This window comes from Trichogramma pretiosum, unplaced genomic scaffold (genome assembly GCF_000599845.2).
Source record: "Trichogramma pretiosum strain Unisexual culture from Peru unplaced genomic scaffold, Tpre_2.0 scaffold45, whole genome shotgun sequence".
Classification (NCBI taxonomy): Eukaryota; Metazoa; Arthropoda; class Insecta; order Hymenoptera; family Trichogrammatidae; genus Trichogramma; species Trichogramma pretiosum.
The window spans coordinates 1,139,356-1,163,407 of record NW_019641665.1 but is presented as its reverse complement, the minus strand read 5'-3'; the positions used below and the strand labels follow the sequence as shown (position 1 = coordinate 1,163,407).

General features: G+C 45.6%; 1 protein-coding gene across 1 annotated transcript in view; it reads left to right on the top strand.

Moving 5' to 3' along the window:
- Positions 1–24,052, top strand: part of LOC106650515 (division abnormally delayed protein) — a 69,497-nt gene that overhangs the window by 26,126 nt on the left and 19,319 nt on the right. The window contains exons 3-4 of the mRNA XM_014368553.2: positions 6,933–7,506; positions 8,036–8,243. Coding sequence (XP_014224039.1) covers positions 6,933–7,506; positions 8,036–8,243 — 782 coding nt within the window. The remainder of the gene's footprint in view (positions 1–6,932; positions 7,507–8,035; positions 8,244–24,052) is intronic.

The window sequence follows — 24,052 nt, the reverse complement described above, 5'->3', positions numbered from 1 at the left end:
GGCTGCTTGCGCGTTCGCACCTTCCAAATTAATACACAGCCGAGTAAATATACACGAGGCGCGCGCGTGCGTGTACTGGCCTAAATTTCGCGAAAGAAACTCTGCGTGAAACTCGCGTACATAAAACAGCCTCTCGCTCGCGCGCACACGCGCCTCTTGCCGTATAGCACCTACACACAGGCGTACACTATACGTAGACCGAGAAAGTAAACAAACTCGAGCGAAATGCGTTTCTCTAGTCCTCGTCGGCGCACAGGCCTCGACGTCGACGTGCAATAATAATAATAATGGCAATAACACACACACACACAAGTCGTGTTTTCAAGATAAACGTTGAACCGCAGCCGCTCGCGCAATATTACGACTCGTGTGCAGAATGTGCATACGCCGCCGCCGCTGCCAAGACAAATGACTAATTTACAATTAAAAGTTGCTATATATACGCATACACCAGAGCGCGATATACGAGCGGCCGTCTCTTTTTCATGGAAATACGCGTAGACGACGACGACGACGACGACGACGACTTATACGCATCGAGCTTACAAATTGCGTCGCGAGCTTTTGCATTTGTTTCTGCCACGGCAAGTGGCGAGTAATAATATTTCCGCAGAGACGCCGTGAGCGATATCAAGCGCGCAAAGCTGATGCTGCTGGCGTGTTATATTAGCTGGCGTGAAGTTTGTCGTCGTCGTCGTCGTCGAGTCGTGTCAGTGCGTGCGTGCGTGTGCGGCGAGAAATGAGCTGCGAAGGAGATGCGCTCGGATGCTTTATCTTTTCGCGCGCGCCTGCAGAAATTATCTAATTACTCGAGTGTTGCACGCGAGGCTCTACATAGCCCGACTACTCGACACTTTTATGCGGCAGCTAATAAGTCATTTCGATCAAACTCGAAAGCGTCGCTCTCGTTCCGCGCTTTTTCCACAAAACTGCAACGAATTCTTCCTCGAAACAGGAATGCGCGTGAGATGCTCGTTTTCTTTTTTCTTTTTTTTTCCTTCCAAGCACGCCTCGACAGTTTCTTTGCAAGTGTGTATACATCATCATATAAGATGGTACTGGTGCAGTATGAGCTGGTTTGTACGAGCGCGAAGCAGCACGTGTCGCGCGGAAAAAGGTGAAGCAAAAAAATAAACGTAGCTAAAGTACCTAGTCATCGCTTATATGCATATATATGTGGAGCAAGAGGAAAGATGCCGCAGTGGCAGCAGCAGCCGCAGGAGCATTGCTATACGGTTAAGTAAGTTTGTGTAAGTGTATATGTACACACACACACACACATACATATATAAAAGAGATAAAGAGGAACAAAGAATAAAGAAGGAAGCATATGCGCGAAGGCATGAACGACCAAAGGAGGGGAATTTACGTGTGGGACTTTTCGGTGAGACCGAGGACAGCAACAGCAACGGCAGCAGCAGCAGCAGCAGCAGCAGCAGAGAGAAGATTGTATATATATATGTGCGAGTGTGTATGTATATAAGAGCTTTGCACGTGTCCTTTGTCGATGAAAGAAGGACCTTTTGGTGTGTATTATATATTGCCGTATAATATAAGCTGCAATTGATAAATCCTGAATTCGATAATTGCAGCTGATCAGGGGCGTTTTGCAAAATAGCCGCGCTATGCGTGCGCTCGAGCGTATCGAAAGACAAACTATCTTCTCATAGACAGTCGGCACGGAGGCTCCGTTTAATCTCCTTGATTACACCGAGGAACATATTCCATCGGCTGACAGTTAATCGCTCACAGTAGTAGTTACAGCGGCACCAACAACAACAACGCCCGAGCCGGAGCCCTTCTGCGTCTGTATACATATATACTATACCTGTGTGCACGGCTCTGTATGTGTGTGTAACACTCCGAAGCAATGCATTCCACGCGGCGAACAAAAGCAAAGCCATTCCTTTCTCTTCATTCTCCTTCTCTCTCTCTCATTCTTCTTCTTTACTCAGGTAAATAATCGTTCGCTCACGCAGGGCTCGAGCTAACGTTCGACAAAAGCCTATTACGCGCGAAATCGTTTCGAATTAAAAATCTAAGCTGCCGAGTAGTAGTAACAGCAGCAGCAGCAGCAGCAGCACAAGTTTGCCGCTGCAATTTCTCGGAGAGCTTAGAAATAGAAAAGCTCACGCGACGAAAATAGTTAGATATGGCATTGGAGACAAAGAGGGCGAAATGCGAATCGAGGAATGAATGAAGTGCGAGCATCACGACGACGGACGAACAACTCAGCGTGCATGAGAATGAGATATATATATTTAGAGAGAGAGAAACACTCACGTCTATGTCTGTTCTAGGCTATTTTCTGCCCAATTGCTGATACGCATTTATAGTATGCGTGCTCTGCATCCCGAGTCGTACCTTCGCGTATTTCACTTTGCATGCCTTCTTCATCTCGCTCTCTCGTTCTCTTTCTCTCATTCTCGGCTTGCCCATGCAGCTGCTGGCCTTTTACTTCCCTTTTGCTACCAGCTGACTGTATATAGCCGACTGTGCACTGTACATGTTCACGGGCATGCGTCGGATTCCATCGTCACAAGTCCGCGCACGCATAGACGCGATTTGTTTTCTCTCTTATACCTACGCCCCGTTCTATTATATAAAAGCTCGCTTGATTCGGTTGAGTGCGGATGGACGCAAAACAGTGAAAATTGTCGGAAAATGTACCGTACACAATTCTATTGACAAGACCGATGCCTTTTGCCTCATCGGGTTTTTTCCCCATTTTTTCCTCAAGTTTAACGATGCTGTTTCCTCGTCACTTAACTTTAGCCTCGCACTAAACAATTCTGATGCTTGACAAGATTTTCCTCTCCCGAAAGCGATCCGATAAGCGGCCGTGACGAAATCCGCTTATAGGGCAAAAGACTGCTATTGCCTCGACAACGCGATTGACCTTTGAAACGCCAATGGCTTATGATGAAACATTTAACGCTTGTTCCGATCGTCAATAATATTATACTCGAAATCTCTCTGTTTTGCATTCTTTTGTAATAATTTAGAAAATACGTCGTTTTTCGGGCGCAGATAGGAGAGAGAGAAAAAAAATGTTGAGCTGCAGCATCGAACGTTGCGCAACAAGTTTTATAACTCTGTAAAAGCCAACAATTTATGTCAGATTATATGAATATTCGAAAGGATTTAATATGATTTGTGACGTATACACAGCACGCATGTATAGGCAACATACGCCGGGATTTTATCGTTGGAAATAAAAGGTTTTTACTAATAATTCTAGGTACATTATTTCCGAATCATTCAAATAATTTATCAATGCATTTTGTCAATTTCAACATTTTCGAAGCGAACTTTATCGAACACGTTTATTTGCAAAATCATTTATGTATTTGGTAAAAAAATATGCTTGAAAAAAAATCCTCTGATAATGCCATCTATTTTTGATGAACAAAATATGCTAATTTTAGTAGCCAAATTGCCTAATGCTGAGTCTCTGATGAAAGTATCATGATAACTACGAGTAGTGGGCTTAGTAGACGATCGAGGGATTCGGACCAGGAGCGAAGGGGAAAATCGTGTAATAATTCATCTCACTTCGGATGAAATCGAGGTACTGCGAGACTTTGGTGTAGACCTCGGGCTTTCCATTGGCGCAATCCTTCGCAGCTTCCGACGCTATTCCATAAACGATGGTTTTGGCTTCGTTGACTAAAGGACTGCCACTGTCACCCTGCATCGGAGAAAATTCATGAAACAAATACTTTTGTGAAATTTGTCAATTTTTAATGGCGCGATTCACTCACGGGGCAGACGCCGTAATCCCTGCTGCGATAGGTGCAAAATCTCGTGGACTCGATCTTGAAAAACCTCGAGCACCACTCGGGAGAGACAACTTGGGTCTGCAACACCTTCAAGTAGTCGGCATCGATGTTGTTTTTGTCCCAGCCATAGCCGGCGATGATCATCGAGTCGTAGACATTGGGCTCGTCGAATTTATTTCGAGGCAAACTGACCGGTTTGACATTGGCCGAGAGTATAACTGGCCGTTTCAACTACGCAAGAAGCGAAATGTTAATTTTTGTCTCGATCAAATTGAGAAATGGATTTTAGCGGACGAGACAAGGCAAGGAACTTACGTGGACCACGGCAATGTCATTGGCGACCGTCTTGGGATCGAACTCGGCCGGATAGGCGATACGACGGATCCCGTAGCTGGCCCCCTCGCCGAGCTCGACCGTGCCGACAATGACCTCGAGGCGGTTGTCGACGTGCGGATCGAAGAACAGATAGAGGCAGTGCGCGGCCGTGAGCACGTGCCTCGCCGAGATCAGAGCTGCACCGCAGTGATGAGACTTGTTGACGAAAATGTCCACGTGATGGGGCAGTTCGCCTCTCTGGGCCGTCTCGCCGAGATTGGCTATGCGGGACTGGGCGCCGCCGCTGTAGCACAGGCCGATCGACGCCCCTGCGAATAATTAACGATTAGAAAGCGCACAAACACTCACATAAACAAGAGTACACGAGTCGACGACACGCAGCAGCTTGATCGACGACACTTGGAACAATTATTATTTACCCAAAATCACGCAAAACAACAACGTCGACTGCTCCATGAGCCGCTTCATCTTGTGTCTGCTTCTGGTGAAATTTCGAACGATAGTGAATAGAAGCCGTTCCGAATAAATATACGTATTAAATATTTCGAAAGAATATCCTACAAAAGTCTGGAAAAAAAGAGCTGGGGAAAAAGTCATTTTTCGAGACGAGTCTACGTAACTTTTACCTTCTTTCGTACAAAATCGACCTGTCGTCGGCTATAAAAAAATCTCACACGTATACGCTGCGAAATTCAACACATCAAGCGTTGTTGTTTTGCAACCAATAAATGATATTCACACCAAATCGAGTAGCGATAATTTTTTCATACCGTCTTCGTGAAGAGGAAAAAAAAATCAAGCCTACCGAAATCCATTAAAACCAATTTTTTTTATTAAAAATATGCGATAAAATTTACATACAAAACGGTAAAAAACATTGCAATTTACAATTATTACTTTTTTCTTTTCCAACTAATAATTGATCGATGGATGAATAGCGTTGGCTTTGTAATCGCCGTTCAATTCGTTTTCTATGAATGGAATGAAGTGCGAGACTTTGGTGAAAATGTCGGGATCACCTCTACCGCATCGTCCAGTGCCACCGGAAACTACGCCGACGATTACGTCTTTGGTCTCGTTAGTCATGGGACCGCCGCTGTCACCCTGCAGAAAAAAATTAATTCGCGGTCAATTTTTTGAGACAAATAACGAGTGATTCACAGAGTGGATTTAAAAAACTTACGTAGCAAGTACCCGGACGCTTATCTCTGACACAAATGACTTTAGGCCCGATTCGTTCATTCATGTAGGCCACGTACCATCGGCTACAGGCCAACCTGGAGATAGTAAGGCTCTGGACTTTTTGCAAGCGTTTATTCACGGGACCGACTCCGCCTGGCCGGCTGATTCCGAATCCAGACACGTGGATGATCGACTGATCGGGAAGTTCCGAGTTGGCCACTGGCAGCTTGATCGGCTTGACATTGTCCGAGAGCTCTACCGGGGCTTTCAGCTGCGAATGTAAAAATTCGGTTGTTTAATTAATCAAATGCAAATACGAATAAAGGAGCTTTTCGAAGCTACTTACGTGGATGACGGCGATATCGTCGGAGACGAGTTTCGAGCCAGGATGGAGATCAAATCCTCTGTTGTAGGCAATCCTAGAGACGCGGTGAACCCTTCCTTTTCCTAGGTTGACAGTACCCACCTCGACGAGCAATTCATATTTTCTATTTTTCACCAGACTCTGGACGCAGTGAGCCGCTGTGAGCACATGCTTGGGTGAAATCAAAGCTCCTCCACACAGATAACTTCTGTCCTTGTACATCGAGATGTGATGGGGAAATTCACCGGGTGAGGCATCTTGGCCGAAGGTGATCCTCGACTCTACGTCGTCGTCAAGCTCAGCGCTGACGTCTATTGAATTTTGTATTAAATTTGTACTTAATTGTCGTCGAAAAAGAAAAAAATGAAAAAAACGATAGAGAGCGAGACTTACCGCGCAGAGTCAGACACAAGATGAAAATTGATAAATTCGCAACGACTTTCATCGTTGCTGCAGTTTCAAAACGATGTGTTGAATTTTAAGAAAAACACTTGCTTTTATATTAGAGGAAGTTCAATATTTGAATTTCCTCTTCGATTGTCACCCTTGGAGTGCATTGGATAACCGGCAATTACGACATTACGCAACAGGCGCGAGATTCACTTAAGTTTGGTAAAAATCCGCCCGTGCGATAAGATAAAATGCGGAGTCTGAAATAATACAAAAACATTGGCTTGCGACGGCAAATTAGCGTAATTTGTTTTTTAATTACAAAAACAAAGAATAGTGCTGTATAGGCTTGTTTACAAACATCAGTTGTTTGTTTCTGAAATTACATAAAATCATCGATTGACTCTTTTTATCGGCACAAGTCTCTTTTTCCGTCTCGTCGGCACGAAGGTCGAAAGTCGAAGGCGGAAAACATGTGTGTCATTTCTTTTTGATTTTGTTGTTTCCTGACGTAACGCATCTCATTATACACGTGCACATTTTCAGCATTGCGCAATCGAGAATTATTGAAAATGATACGGTTTCGCTCGCTCGCGTTCGAACTTGAAAGCTGCACTGCGGGCGTAGGTCCGGCTTTGGTCGCGAGTCTAGACCAGTTTAGACTCGAGCACAATGCGTCATTTTTCTGCGGACTCATTTAGTCACGTCTCCCTTGTATCGCTGGCGCGGCCATCAGCGCTCTGCGATGGCTATCGTTTTAGTAAAAGAAGCGGCGAGCTCGCCGCCCGCATTATGCCTCGCTGTTATGCAAATATTCGTGAGAGCAAATTGATTAATCGTTCAATTAACTATATTATGTATCTTTTGTATGTTTACAGAAACGGTAACGACGCTGACGCGCCAGTCGGAGAACAAAACGGTGACTCTGTTCAGTCAAGTGTACCGAGGCATGGCGAGCCAGAGCGCACCGACGATCTCGGCGCTGTACCAGGCGATGGTGGACTACGTGTCGCCGGCCAACGCGGCCGAGAGCCTCCAGCAGCAGCCCCTCAGCCAGGACATGCTGCACGAGCGCTTCGCCGACTTCTTCAAGCGGCTCTTCCCGATCGCCTATCACCGGGCCATCAATCCGAGCCAGCCCCAGCACGACTTCAGCGCGAGGTTCAAGAGCTGCCTGCACGAGCGCATGGGCGAGATCGAGCCGTTCGGCGACATACCCAAGCAGATCGGCGGCTCGCTCGTCAAGAGCTTGGAGGCCACGCGGGTCCTCATACAGGCCCTCGCCCTGGGCAGGAGCGTCCTCGAGAAGACCGACGGCCTCATCTTCTCGGGCTCGAGCGAGCAGCAGGAGGCCTGCTACAAGGCGCTGCTCAGGATGACTCACTGTCCCAAGTGCAAAGGCATTCCTCGAGCCGTCATGCCCTGCCGAGGCTTCTGCACCAATGTCATGAAGTGAGTCGTTAGCGCGCCATTCCATTTGGCAGCTGTCCATTCGCTCGTAAATGCCAGCCTATATTACTCTATATGCATGGCCTACAGACAACGCGTGCAATTGCAGCTTGTTATTTCGCCTATCGCGCCTTAATTGAGACTTTGGCATTAACACGATGATCCCTCCTCTCTCGGGCTAATTTAAAATCTCGCTGGATCGCGTTTTGCTCATCATCCCTCGTTACGCAATGCTGCGCGTGCAGGGCAAATTGCAATGAGCAAGAAATTCGTGGCCCGAGCAATAAACAGCGCCTCGCCTATAAATCTTGAAAAATTTCGACTTTCTTAATTCTGCAGTGCTCGCGCGCGCTCCAACCAACTCGAGCGGAGAGGGCCCATATATTGCCACAATGGACATTTACAGCCAAGAATTTATACAGATTATAAGTCGAAGCTTCTCTCTTTTTCTCTCTCTCTCTCTTTCTCTGCTTCTCTCTTCCGAGCGATATTCTAATGTTTCTTTGTCGTTGTTTTGTTTCCATTGACGCAGGGGATGCATGATGGAACCAGCCTTGGAGCTGGACCTCGTCTGGTCGCAATACATCGAGACGGTGGAGCGCTTGGTCGTCGCAGTGGAACGCGGTCCCAACGACGATCCGCTCGGATTGAATGTCGAGAAGGCGGTAAGACATCTGGACAGCCGAATTTCCGACGCGGTTATGCACGCCATGGAGAAGGGACCGTCCCTCGAAGAGAAGGTCAGTCAATTTCACTATCTCGCCTTTTCGCTCTGCTCCTATTTTGTTTTCGCTCCTTCTCTCTGTATACTCGTTTTTCGCTCTGGCCAAAGAGACGCGCGCTATATATACATACATATATACATATACGAGGATAGTGTTAATTACGGATGAGGAATTCGGAGCTCTGGCTTCTTTGGCGGTATTCGAATATAGGATGCTACGCACACACGAGCGCGCATAAATACACGGACCAAGGAGCGCATCGACGCTCGACTCGCCAATGCACAATATCAGCTACGTGTTCTAATATGCTTATTCGGATGTTTTATGTATGTTTTCTGATACTTTAATGTCTTACACGCTCACCTTTTTTTACGTCAATTTCCTACGAATCGTAGAAATCAAATCGATCGTCGTTGCGTGCGTGCGTAAAAAGATGCAGCCATATACGGACCGGTAGGCGCGATTTCGCACGATTAATCATCGTAAATCATCGAGCAGATTTTATTTCTACCACAGCGAGCGGAGAGGAAGTTATAATTTGTCAAAAGGCCGTATCGACGTATGAGTTTTGCCGTGAGCCGAGCAAGACGGAAAGGGCGCAATGCGCGTGTCGCATGGGCTTTTTAAAAAGTGAATCACGCACCAGGCAGCTCCTCGAAATCCTCAAGAATCCGCGCGCGTAAAGGATTTTTCAGTGCTCGCTTCGCTTAGGACAAAGCACCTTGATTCCAGGAGTTGGCATACTTACATACATATATGTGAGCATGGGCGAGCTCGCGCGCAAACTGGATGAAACTCGCGTTCCATTCTCATTGTTAAAAAGGTATACGGGCGCCTGCTTGTCGCGCGTCCAATGAAAAAAAATGTATAAATGTAATATACGTGTATGCTCGCAAAAATCGAGTAGCTCCAATCATATACGCTGGGGGTTGGTACGCACGAGAGTTTTCTCTACCACGAAAAATTGGCTGGGAAATTTTTAGCCCAACGGGCATTTTGAAATTCCACGTACGTGTATGCATACGTGAATAAGCCGTGGATGGAGAGAGAGAGAGAGAGAGCACTCTCCGCCTCTTTTGGTTCTACAACATTTCTTTCACCTCTTAAATCGCAAGAGACACATTGGGTGATTCAATAGGTGCCGATGATCGCATTCCTTTTATATTCATTGTGTGTGTGTGTGAGTGTTTGTCTGTGTTTGCACGCTGTGGACTGCTGCTGCTGCTGCTATTGCTATTGGTGTTTCTTCTTATTCGTTTTTATTTTATTTTACTTTGCTTCTCGTTTTTTGCCCTCGCACGAAGAAGAAAGAAGAAAGAAAGAAGCTTTTACACGCGTACATAATATGTATATTATTATTTACTCTTGTATTATGACAGTGGAGGACAAGACAAAATTTTGGAATTGTGTACTAATTCTCACAATTGACAAGTTGCGCCCTGACGCAATTGGCATTTCAGAGATGGCACATGCAGCTTATCGTTGTTGGCCGAAAATATCCAGAGCATCGCGAAAAAAAAACGCTTAAAAAAATCGAATGACACTGCCAATTTAAACAATCCTTGCGCTGGCAGTGTTGGCTCGAGCTTTTCATTTTTATTTGCGCGCGTGCGAGTTTGCGCTCGCGATTCATTTGCGTAACAACCCGGTAATCGCGTGCCGGTGGTCTCTCTCTCTCTCTTTTTCCCTCTCGCTCTTTTACCCATACCTACACATCGTACCAAGTATGTCTCGGTGTGTGAGAAACTGCCTGCATATATAGAGAGAGATTCTTTGGCCGAAGAAACACGAGCGAATACTATACACACGCGCGCGCGCACACACACGGAGGGTTTTTTAAGCCAGGGCGGCAACTGCGGAGCATCGAAAAAGAGGATCCAACTCGTTTTAACCTGCTTCTTCTTCATCTTCTTCTTCTTTTTTTTCAGGTAATCTTTATACTTGTGTGTGTGTGCGAGTGTGCTACGAGAAAGCAAGAGAAAAGACAGGCAGGGACGAAGAGAGAGAAAGAGAGAGAGAGGGAAAAAATATATATACAAGAACGAGGGCGAGAAGAGGAAGGCGCCTGTGGTGCGTGTTCACAAGCCAGTCTCTACCTGTCGAGGCCTGTGTGTTTGTATATAAGCACACACACGCTGCCGTGGCCGCTGCTGATGCTGCTACTTCTGCTGTGTTGCAGCATTATATAGCTTCTCTCGCCAGGGGGTTTCATCCAGCGTGCGATAATTCGTTGCGCACGCGCTCCGCCGGATGCGTGTCTTTTCTTCTTCTTCTCCGGCTCCTTTTTTTCTTCCTCCTCCGCACTCACACGTACACACGTAGCAGCAGCAGCAGCAGCAGCAGCATACATGCATAAATAGCGGGTGGAATGCAGCCACCTTCGCTCTGCGCGCCTGCCTGCTCCCGATCATCTCCCGACAACAGATTTAGACGATTAGCTCGCTGCGTATATCTCTCCTTTATACGCGCGTAGCTCTAAATGCTCTTCGTAGGATTCATTAGCCTACTTTGACAGATCGATTAAAGTTAATTAAAAGTTAAGCAACACTTGCACAGTCGTACTACCGCTCTATGGGAGAAACGTAGCAAGTACACGAGTTGAGAGTATCGATTTCCGATTTTCAAATATGATTGCAATAACATAACTGGATTAAAGAGCGTTGATACGAGGAATAGAAATCGTCGTCGTCTAACAAAGTGCTGTAGTAGACTGCGTGCAGATTCGAAAGCTCGAAATTAACGCTGCGAATGTTGGAATAATTATCGATTTTTGTCCCTGCAGCGCTCGAAAGAGAAGAGCAACATTATTCGATCATCTCTTTTGCTCTGGTCTCTCTCAAAGCCGCGCGACCCTTCCAATCGATTAAGAAACAAATCTTTTTTCTCTCTTGCTTTCTTTTATCCACATTTCTGCGTTCTCCTCGCGTTTTCCCTCTCTCTCTCTCTCTCTCTCTCTCTCGCCATATCTTTGCTGCTCCTTCTTCCGCTAACAGGAGTAGTTATCCACTCTCTCACATACACTGCACGCATACATCGCGAGGATCACGAGGCACTGAAAATGCTACAGTTGAACGCATTTTAAAAAAACTGCTGCTGCATCATGACCACATTTCGAGAATCGCGTATTACTGTCCCCGAAAAAACATTCCAACGCGCGAGTGCACAAATGTATGGGTGTGTTTGTATGTTCGTGTGTGTGAGCGAGGGTCTGTATGTGTCTGCGTGCATGTGTAGGTGTGCGGAATTCGCCTGCAAGCTTCCCATATAAGCCGGTTTCTTCTCGCTGGGCTCATTATTATTCATCTCGGCATCGCGCGGTCTCTGAACTGCAGCAGACTTGCCGACGACCACACTGCGAGAAAAGAGTGCCAATATGTGAGTGTGTGTGTGTGTATGCACGTGCAAGTCCCTACATATACATGCAAGTACATACACAGGTATATAACCTGAGCAGGAGAGAGAGAAACAGAGAGAGAGAGAGAGAGAAAGGCTCGTTAGTCATCCTCGAGTTGGACCTACAAAAGGCCCCAAGGCTACTTCTGCTTGCGCGCGCGATGCAAAAGTCAAAGAGAGTCTTGATACACATATACACACCTTTTCGGCACTGGTTCGAGAGAAAGAGAGAGAGAGAATATTACGCATGATGTACATGATATTTATAAATGTGCATGGGCCTTGAGCATTAAAGTTTTGCCGATCAGCTGTTGTTGTTGTTGTCGTTTTCGTTGTTGCGTGCACGCGCCTGGCGAAGCGATAATTAATTATAACTAAGCGCAGCTTGGAGGAGTATACGCGTGTGTGCATTGGATACCATTATAATATAATACGAGCATCGAGGAGTTGGTGCATAAAAGATAGGCCAAAGTGACTTTTGCGATGGCATTTCATCCGTTGCCCGCTCGTGCATCATAGCGAAAGTGACGCAACAAACAAAACCATTTCTGTCCTAATTTAATTTTACTCGCGCTGAAATGCAACTTGCCAACGATTGATTATGTGTGTGAGCGGTTACTGCAGCGAAGCTTTAATACCCGCGCGAAAGCTCCGTTCGCCAAAGTTTTTTAATTATAAATTCTGACCCCTGTAATAGTTCGCACCGCGCTGAGACTGAAATATCGACACTTTTGACGCCTTCCGACAGTTCGTGCACCCGAGCAACGTATGTAAGAGCGATAACGAATCGATAAATTTCTATTTTCATATTTAGAGTCAGGCGCGGGCTGGATGCAGGAAAATAAAAAAAAGCTTTGCAAATATTCTCGATTCCATGAGTAGTTTCAATGTTTTCGTTTTTGTTGCTAACAGCGCACACAAGCTCATACTATAACGTTTGAAAAAAGGAAACAGAGTGATTCGCAGTAGCGGTGTCTTTCATTCTTCGATAAATTCGATCGCGCAAATACACAGGACACGCGTACGCGCGACCGAGCTCTTTGTGCCACTGTGCCAGTGCATCCGTACGACGTACGAACAAACGGAGAAACACACATGCAACTTTTGTCTATTCGTAGAATAGGGCCAACTTGGCCGCGTCCATGTGTATACGTGCAGCTCGGCAAAGCAAAAGTTGTGCACATATAACGTACGTACTCGGAACTCGTACTCGCGTCCTCGAGAGAATCCAGTTGAGTTCGTGCAAAATATTGCGCGACGAATCACGAGTAAGCAAAAAAAAAAAAAAATAAATAAATAAATAAATAAACAAATGAAATTATTCAATAATGGCTCAAGTATTACAGGTAGAGCGATAATTACAGCGAGCGCCGCTTTGATTTTTCTTGTGCGAGCAGCGCTCACAATAGCAAAGTCAACTCGCACGACTGCAGTGAGCACGGCGCACTCTATATACAGCGTGTACATTGCGCGCTTGGACGCGCGTGGGAAAATGCAGCCGCTGTGGCACTGTGGCGTACATACCGCGTGCGCGTCCATATTTACATAATTATTAGCGAGAAATGTCCCGAGTTATTAATTTTTTCTCGATTCGTGCTCTGTCACCCGTTGGATATACGCAGAATTTTGCACCTCGAATGCAGGCGCAGGCGCGCGCAAAAAGAGTTAGTTGAGTTAGCGCGCGCGTCTACATGTATACAGTAGTGCATATATTGCGCGTATATATAAAGACTCCAAAGTACACAGCGAATAATAATGAGCCGTTATACTTCTCGCCGCTGCGCAAAGCACCAACAAGACCTGTAGATAATGACTTGCTCGAGTCTTTAGGTCTCTCCCACTCTCTCTCTCTCTCTTTTGGTTCGTTCATACATTTGCTTGTACGGCAGCGCGTAATAATAGTTACCTCGCGGGCTTGTGTGTACCTACACGTGCGCTTATATTATCTCAGCCAAAATGTAAAGCGCATGTATATACATAAGGCATACACACGCGCTCAGACGCAGCTACGAAACTTACTTACGCTTGCGATATTACGCTCCGCTTTCTCTCTCTGTCTATTAAGAACATCTTTGCTCTCTTACTTGGCACCACTAAAATTCATGCGTATTCTATGCACCTGCATTGTAGGCCTGAGCGTGATCGGCTTTTGGTCGTTTCTAGTGCCGACGGTGTGCAAGTACTCGATTTTCCTAGTGTTACTTGACTATCATCTTCCCACTAACTTTCAATTCACATTGTTTCGTAAGCTCTTCGATCTTTTTGATTTTTTTTTGGTTATTGAAACTTAGATCGAATTCCTTATTCTACATATTCATTATTCTCTGCGTCAACCCCATCTCGCACCCAAAACGCAGTTACCTTACGATATTTATAATTTTTTACTTTAAAATTTCAATATCTAAAGAAAACTCGAGCACTCGACTCGATCGAATCGAATTTTTTTGGTTACTTGTACACCGTTATCTTATACCCACACTAGACATAAGCCTCTCACATTCTGAGCTCTAGGCTTTTTATAATTAAAAATTTTCTGATTGATCGACGCTTTACCGGCGAGGATTAGATGAAAGACATTTGACAATGATTCATATATTCAGCGCGAAGTAAATAACGGATAATTTATAATCGTAATAGGGCGCTAGGGCATCAAACACGAGTATCTCGTCGATATATGTCTACTACAGGTATACAGACTCATAGACGTATATAGGCGACGAATACGTATAGAGACGCAGAAAGAAACTCTGGAGCGCGAAGATCCCCGAGGCGACTGCGAATCGTTGCATTAGCGCCTCGGCAGAGACTCGAAATTCCGCGAAATATCCGTAATTTAAACGTGCCGCCGTGAGGCTTGGAGCCGCGCATTTTGTATGAGTGTGCGTGTGCGTAGTGCCTACAGACCTGCACGAGAGCGAGAGGCAGAGAGAGAGAGAGAGAGAGAGAAGCCGCATATATATCGAGAGAGATCAAAATTAAATTAGAAGGATTCGAGAAACGATGCGAGCGAGTGTGTATGTATAAGGCATATCCTATACGTGGCTAGGATTTACGACTGAATTTTTCGTTCGACGTAACCCTTGGTGCGCGCGCGATATAGCCTGAATGAATCATCAGCGTATTGTGCGCTTTCGAGGATCTTTTTTTCTTTCGCTCTCGCTTGCAACGCTTGAAACCGAGATGAATAAATTATAGAAAAAAAAGTCGATCGGTGTATATCTGCTCTTATATGCGCAAGCTATATTATAGATAGAAAAGATAATTAATGTTTATTGGTTTTTGAAAAATGCCGTGTAGTGGTGTATCAAGAGCCGAGCTTTTGATACAGTGTATTATTAACAGCCTTGATATATCTGCGGGATCGAATTGCCGCTCGGAGAGAATGCGCGCGCTAATACTCCGTTTTTATGAATTGAATGTTAGACGGGCGCGAAAGCAAAAAAGAAAAAGAAAAGGGCCAAGTCGTAGGTGTAACGGCGGAATAGATTTTTCGGAATGCGCATAGAGTTGCAGAGAATTAATAATCGAGTCCGCGGAAGTGTAACGATTCAATTAATTGAGCCGAGTCTCTAATTAGGCGTCCGAGCCGTTTTCCGTTTGGAGCGCGGGCTGAAAATTTTTCGAAAAACGCCGAGAGACCAGCGGCGCAGAATGGAACTCGTGGCACGCGAGAAACATCGGCGAGGCGCGCAGAAGCTTTACTCGAATCAAAGCCTCTGCGATCGAGGCACGTACACGCATCTCGTGCGGCAAATTCAATTCGACTCGGCTGCGCGCAGCCAAGCCCTTAAGGCGATATTTCAGATGCGTGCTGGGTAGTATGTATATATGGGATGAAATTGTCCTCGCGCAGCTGTATATAAAGACGTGTAACGATATGCGATTTGTCGGGTAAAAGGAATTTCCGTGCGAAAAATCGTTGACACGTCCCGCTCCGAACGTTCGCGGAATACGTACAGAGATAAGCTCGACTCGAAGTGAATCGAGAGTGATATTCCTTAGCGTAATCAATGCCATAGAGCTGAGGTTGAAAAAAAGAAACGGATGCAAAAAGTAATATTCGTTGCGGGAGGAAAGATTGAGTTCAACAACGTATTCGCATAATGGCGTAGTTAAGCAAAGTGTATGCAAATGAATTGCCTCTCCTTCGTAGACGAGCAATAAACATCCGTGTACGCAGCGAGTCGTTTTGTTTGCCGCTGAATTTTCGTTCACTTCGACTCGTATACCTTAGCACTTCCTGCGCACTTCCTTGGAACTCGGCGCTCGTTGAAACCAAAGCTCTGCAGTTAGCCTTGATATAGAAAACAGTAGATTACGAAACATGGAACCATTGAAGGAATTTCGCAAGCTCGCCAAACGCAAGAAAGAAGAAAGAGACGATGCGATTCAAGGACGGATAATAGTTGGTTGCGTTGTACGAAAATCGTCGTGTCTGCAAGAAAATAGAGATGTAAGAGCAAAAATGGCACACGCAAGGGCTCGGCTAGACTTTCTCCGGGAGTCGGCTGCGCTTACTCGTTTCTCTAGCTTATTCGGCCGTATAGCGACTCGCGTGGCTCGAGGATACTCGTATAGGTGTGCTGCTGCTGCCGTACGTGTGTGCCGGTGCTTTCTGCGAGTATGACTAATTGAGGCTCATTTTTACGCGCGCCAACGTCGGCGATGAGTGAGCAATTACGGGCTATTTCGGGGTGTATTCGCGTGCGTGTGTATTTGTGTGTGTACGCGGCACACGCGTGCAAGGGCGTTGTCTGGGCTTTGCTTGCACTCGCATATAGTTACATACATAATATGCATCGGTAAAAATTGGGCCTTTAGGTAGGCTCACGCGTGCACCGATCATTTTCACCTTGTCGCGCTTTTCCTATCAAAATTCCATACGCATATTATAATACGTTTTAACGCGTGTCGATCTCAGAACGTTACGTAAAATGATGGAAAAATTATTCGACTACCCCGAAGGAATTCAGCCCAGCAGAAGCGAGCGAGCAAAAGCAGCAGCAGCAGCTTTTTTTGTATTATGTGCACACGCGCAGCAGCAAGAGCTCGCCCTGCAGGATGAAGTTATGCCGAGGAATTCGGGCCTTATAATGCCCCCTCTCCGACTCGCGACTGGCCGATCCTCGTCGTCGTCGTCGTTCTCTTCTTCTTCGTTCCTCGTGCAGTTATCCTTACATTTGCTCGTTCTCTCCTTTCGTCCTAATATCGCGATTCGAATCTATAGGCTCGTTTTCTTCTGCTTACGCTTGTAACATATATCAAGCTCGAGCTCTTTTATTGCGTATGCAGGCGCACAAAGTCCGTATTTATCGTGCAGCTTTTAAATACTCGGTCGTGGCGACGAATGTCATTACCGCGTTATCGGCTCGAGTACCTATGTGTGTGCGTGCACGTACACGTGTGTAATACACTGCTATTGAGTTTCAATTTAACATATCCATCGGCTGCTCCTCGGTCCGCAGGCTCGAGGCAATCTATCACTCCTCGATCACGAAAAATCTCTATTTCCGCGAAGGCGCTCAATCCTCGCGGTCTGCAGTATAAATACATAAATGCATGACTGTGCTTCGAGAGCGAGAGAGTGGCAATTGCACATGCATCAAATGGACTTTTCTCGAGCAGCTCTTGGCAAAAATCTCTCCTCTCTCTCTCTCTCTCGATCGCGCCATCATAATAATAACGGCCACCTCGCGATCGCGTATGTACGCGCAGCCTCATAAATCAGCCCAATAATCAGTCATTCTCTCGGATCTTGCAACTCTATATAATATACAGAAGATACGGCGCTGCAGCCGAGTAAATAGCCTTCGATCGTGCATACGATGAATCTATGCTTCGAAACGCGTCTCAAGTGCGCTTTTGCTGGCTGGCTTGCCTCCAAGAAAGGGTACAGGCGCGTTGCTCGCTCGCTGAGCCGAGAGTACAAGCTGCCCTCCTACGTACACGCGAGTCAATGCGATACGCGATTAAACTCGAGCTAAACTCCGAGTGCGTGGCTGCATGAGCTGACTTTCGAGCGAGCAACCTAGACCAGAACCAGACCCGCGATCGATGACGTCCACAGCTGCTGCGTCCAAGGCATTGATACACGTGCATCAGCTGATGCAAGCTCTAACGACCCATTAATCTCTCTGGATTTGAGCTGGTCGAGGCAGACTCGCAAGATGTGACCTATTCTGTGACAAATTTTTTAGCCGAAACCCTTAACGCCTTGTCAGAAAAAAGTCTGAATTTTATTAGTATTGACCAAGCTGTGAAATACTTGGTTTTTCAGGGCCAAAAAATGGTACGTTTTATATTGATAAATTTTCAATTTGTTCGAGAGGCAGCCATATGTAAATGTATATATAGTTCATTACGACATGCTATACACCCGCGAGCAGGATTAACGAGCTCAGCTGGGAGCAAGTTCAAGCAAGTGCAAGCACAAGACTGCGCTACTAGGCACACAGACACACACCGGGCGGCAAAGCGCGTTATTTGTAGGAAAATATTGGCACGTTGCCTCGTTTATATGTACGCGCGTGCCTCGGTACAGAGAGAGAGAGAGAGAGAGAGAGAGAGAGAGAGACGGGCCGAATCAATGACCTCCGAGTCGCGCACGCACGCATTTCTACATCGAGCACACTGCGCCAAGTCGCACGTCTGTATTGTTTTTACTCTCAGCAGCTTGCGAGCTTTTCTTCCGCTGCAGCTTCTTATCCTATCGAGAGCTTGCAGCAACAAATGAACCATCTGCAATGCTCAACTGTTGAATTAGTATCAGATACGAGACCCTGGGCCCTGTAAAAAAGCTCGAGAGAGCGAAAAGAAAGTCCAATCGCGTCCGCTGGCCCGTAACACGTACGATCTCTGAAATCAGCTCGGCCCATCGTACCTTTCTCTATATATATTGGGCGTAATTTATACGCGCGGCTCAATATTTCGGCGCAGTCTTACGGAGCGACAGTGGCAGAGCCAGCAGAGCAGCAGCAGCAGCATCAGCATCGGCATCGGCAGCAGTAGCAGCATACTGCATTCCACTCTGGCTTGCAGCTCGTTCTTACGTGCTATATAGCCTGGCTACACACTCTTGCACACGGACACAGGCGGCTGATGGTCTACCTCTGGCTGCTGCTGCTGCTGCAGCGCGACGGCCTCGCTCTTTTAAAGCCTGTCCCTGTTCAGCTTCTTCGTTCGCTCTCGCTCGCTCGCTCGTTCGTTCTTTCGTACGTTCCTTTGGTCTTTACTTCGTTCTTTACTTCCAGTCATACTGTTTTTTTTTATACCTTTGCGCTCGCTTGCATCGCTTCTCTTTCTCTCTTCTGCATCGTCGCGCCTGCGAACACGTTCCATGCGCCCGCCTCTCTCTCTCTCTCTCTGTAACTCTGTTCGTGTCTTTGTTGGTGTATGCCAGCAAACACGTGTGTATGTGTGTGCCGTACATGTGCGAATTTCAATAGATTGGCCCCCTACATATACTACTGCTACTTTTGCACTGCTGCTGCTGCTGCTGTTTCTACTGCAGTTTCTCTCTGTTAAGTTGACGCTACGTGAGCGGGATTCTCGAGTGAGCTGAAGTTGGCCTGCGCTAAACGTAGAGCAGCTCCTGTCCATGTGTGTGCAAAGAAGGCGAAGCTTGCATTCTTTCGCTTCTTTGCCACCGGACGCGAGAAATGTAGGCTTTCGCGGCTAAGCGTAGCCTAATACATTGTAGGTGCACAATATACCCGCGTAAATAAGCTCGTCGATAATTTTGAACTTTTCATCCGTTGGAATAAAACATTACGCACGTTGCTGTATCGAATGACGCTCAATTGGCAGGTAGTATCGAGACGAGAACGATAGAAATAATCAAAGAATTATGGCAAAGTATGTAGGTGTACGCGTATGTAATACATATACACATGCATAAATATATAGAGTGGCGAAAGAAGGAGACGAGGAGGTTAAAGAATACGAGGAGGAGGATGAGAAGGAGAAGAAGAAGAGGCAGAAGAAAAGAAGGATGACGTATTTCACACTGCAAAGTGCGCGTGGAGCTTGACTCGCAGCGAGTTCTCTATTGCTCTCGCGCTCCGTTCGACTTCTATCTCTCTTTCGTTTCGCTCGCACACTGCAGTCTTTAGCCGTTTTCATATACAGGAACGTACGAGCTGGCTTGTGCATCTCTCTTGTATTTCTGTTTCTCTCCTCGCGCCTTTTTATCTTTTTTTTTCAACAGCCCTCAAGTTCAATCTGGGTCTCTCTCTCTCTCTCTCCCTCGGAATATTCAGTCTAACCATTGGCTTTTTGTTGTACGCGCGAATGCGAGATTGGATGCAGCCAGGCTTATCTCTCGTCGGCTGCACTTTCTTGGCCTCTCCCCGCCGCTCTAGGTTTCAGCTATATGGAATTGGAGTTTCACCCGATATCCCGAGCTCAGCTGTGCAAGTCCCGGAGCTAATTTCATTTTGAGTGGTATTTTCACTTTGAGCTTTTTCGAGCCAAAATCGAGATTCTATGTAAAGAGGATAGGGAGAACTATCGAAATTTAGCCAAGATTTAAACGCTAGCGCGCCGATCTGCCGCGATCTGCGGCAGCGCGCCCAGGCGTGCTCAACTTCTACAGGCTATATTGCCTGCATCTATACTACTGCTATGTGCTGCATTACAACTTATAGGCTCCCTCTCGTCCCAAGTCGATATGCCAGTTTAAAAGCGTATCAGTATTATATACCTTTTGCTGTTAAAATCCTCCCGTGTGTAGGCGCGCGCGAACGAGCGAGCGCGAATCAGTTCTCATAACTTAACACGCCGCTTACAATGCTATATACACCTTCCTCTCTCTCTTTCTCTCTCTCTCTCTCTCTCATTCTCTCATTCTCTCTTTTACCGCGCGCTTCTCATTTCCGGTTGCCTGCTGACTCACCATACTTTACTTTATTTCATTTTCTTTCTTCTTTTTTTCTCTCTCTTAGTGCTTCATAATATATTGTGTGATCTTATTTTATTCCTTTTATTTTTAATATTATACACTTGCTCTCGTTAATAATCGATGCATATAATATAAAGACGCGTAATAAACTACTTAATTTTCGATTGCTTCGGCAATGACAATTAAAAAGATATATCATGCCTCGCGAAAATGACGAATTATCACAGGAGTGTACGTTTTATAATTCATTCTCACAGGATAGTCACGCTCGTCAGCGCATTCCTCAGCAGCTCGTTCGCGTACATATCAAGTTGTGAGCGATTTTCTCAGTTTCTTCATGTGCCTTTTTTCTGAATACAAGGGATCATTGATAAAGTAGGGTCGCAGCTAAATAATTATTATAATGTATCTTCAAAATTACACATTTATTGCATAATTATGAGCGTTAATTAGTATTCCGAATACACTGCTTTATACAATTAACCACGTGTTTGCAAGAAGAGTTTGCGAGTGAACGAAAATTAAAATAGCAATTTTACAGTTATATCGAGCCATACCTTATTGCCTTGTAGTACATTCATACCTGCATAATATAACTTGTCATCGCGACGTCGTGTGTTAATTATTCGGGAGGAAAAAGGGCGAAGAATAACACTTAAATTGCTCGTTAAAAGTGCGCTTTCGAATCCGAAAGAGCAAATGAATTATCCTCGCGAGAATTGACTTATTTCTGATGGCCGGACTTTTTCTGGCTCGGATGTATACAGCTTGCACGCATATCCTTCACTAATTCTCTCTTCTCTCCTCGCTCTTTAATCCCTAACAAAGATAAAGTGTAAAAGTTCCGTTCCCGACGAGAAGATACCTCGTGGGCCATATAAAGTGCTCACGCGCGCATACGCTTCTTTCCGGGGGCTTCAATTTTTTCCTCCTTATTTCTCACGCTGATAAAAGCCGTATACAGCCTCATACACCCATGCGTGCATACACCGTTCTCCGATGAAACCGCGCAATTTATATTCGTACGATTGTGTTCCTTGGCAAAAAAATAAAAAGAATTTAATTCAATGAATGTACACTCGTGGCTATATCGCTTGCAAAATCTCAATCGATATTTATAATTGACAAATTATTTCTCCTATTATCTATTCAGGAGAGGCAATAAAATCTCGCACAATAAGGCGTAGTAATTATATCAGAGCTCGAATGCGTAGCGATCGACGTTGTTGTGCGCGTAATTTATAATATGTGTACGATGACTTTTCCCGCGCGCAGCAGCTCGCCCACTGTACTTATCGGCAGCCGTAGAGCCGCTTTTTCGCGCCTTCTTCCTTTTCTATCTCTCCTTCTCTTTCTTTTTCTCTTTGTCGTCTTTGTATTGCAATGCGCTTTTTTTATGTATACCCTATATGCACTGTACACTCCCGAGAGACGTAGGCTTTTATCGAAGTGTATTAGCATCTCGCTTCGATATATTTATATACTCACTCTTCGCGCCCGAGCAGCGACTCGAGTATAAAAAAATGAAACTGTACTGCAGATACTTGCGCGCAGTTTTCGTATGAAACAAGTTGTCATTTCATAAATGCATATAGGATAAGGCGCTTCATTCCAAAAATTTAATCTAATCGTGCAGACATCGGTAATAATGTCGTTGCAGCTGAATGTACTGCATACATGCATACAATAAATACTTTTACTTGAATAAATTTTTATATTGTCACGTGGAGCGACGATCACAGGTGCATCCGTGCATCGGATGTCGCTGACTCGGCTCTCGTTCACTTACCCGTTGTTTGGTATATGGCCGACTCTCTTTCTGCGTTGTTCTCGCGTTAAACCTTCCCCGCGATAAATGTATATGCTTTAACGTATCGCGAATAAAATACATATGCATTACTACGGAAGTGTTGGATGCGGCGCCAGACAATGCACACTATGCTATGCACTTCGCGTAATTACAATAGCCGCACTATAACTATCTGAATTCTCGAAATTAAACGTCGTCCCTTTTTTCCGCATTTTCTCGCTGAATTGGCTCTTTGAACGTCGCACAAGCCCCTTGGCTTATCGATAAGACATTCCGGAAAATCTGGTGGATAAGGTTACGAACCAGTGTCTGCGAGCTACGTCGCGCTAATTTACATCACCTGCTGCTTTTGCTGCTGCCTTTATGCAAGTTGAAAACATATTAATAAAGAGAAAGAGTGAGAAATAGTGGCCCCGGCGCAGAATTACGTCGGTATAATGTAAGCGCGTAAATCTTACACCGCCCGGGCGAGCTACGAAACTTTTCGACTCGATTATACTGCACGTCGAGGCGAAGGCTGATGTTACACGAGATTTTAAGGAAAAGCTCGGAACGATTTTGCCTCATGGCGTTCGCAGCAGCAGCTCGTCTGCGTACGATGCGTAAAATTGAATTTCGAAGAAAGTTACCCAGGCGCTTTGTGCAAATGTACCTGTATCGTACTTGGATTTCCGTCACTGGAAACTATTAATCCGTGCGTACGAATAGAAAACGAGAGGATAAACGTTGGAGATTTTTACTCTTGTCCCATTATTTTCTAGTTACATCATCAGCGCAAAAGCTCGAATCTCCCAATATTATAATACGTTTGAAAAGGAATGCAGGTACATGGGAGGCCGCAGGTTCTTCGCGGTGGCCTCCTCCGTCAAGCACAAAAAGCTATTTCTTTCTTTCTACATGAGCGCAAGCGGATTTTTTTCCATCCTCATCGTCGTCGTCGTCGTCGTCGTCGTCGCAGGACAATGCATACACACACACACACGCTCGCGCACATACAGCAGAAAAGAAATTCGATATCGTTCGGCTCGCGCGAAATTCATTCGTGAGGAAGAAGACGCAGAGAAGAAGACATTTTAGCGAGTTGCATGCCACGGGCAGGCAGCAGCAGCACTAGCCACTGGATACCCTGAGAAATTTGCGTAGCTTTTTTGCCTGCGCGCCTTGTTTTTCGGCCCCGTCCATCGCAGGAATTTTCTATTCTGCGTGTACGCACGTGTACAGCTCGACACGCGTTTATGTATACTCTATTTGCTGCTGCTTTCTTTGTTCTGCTTCGGCTACTACTGCTACTTTTTCGACAGACTCGTTTGCCTTTTTTTTACTTGCAATCGTTCGCCAATGATTCGGTTTCACATTCTCTCTCTTTCTCTCCCGGCGTATACGCAAAGTATGCATCATCTTTCTAACTGCTGCCGAGAAAACCTGTTTTCCTAATGAAAAAATCCGAATCGTCGATTTTTCACGAAAACTAATGCAGTCCTTTATAAATACATGTATTATTTTGTAGTTTGCGTAGTTTGCGGTTATCATGTACACGTATAGGCAGGCGCTCACACGTGATGAAGCTCTTTGCTCGTCGAGTCGTTGATGCGGTGGTGCGAATAACACCGAGTTATCGCGCAGCGCTCGAGCTCTATTACCTTACGAAAATTACATACACACGTACGCGGCGGGTCATTAATCGTGTAATTTTCGTACCATATGATTTTGTCATACAGTTAA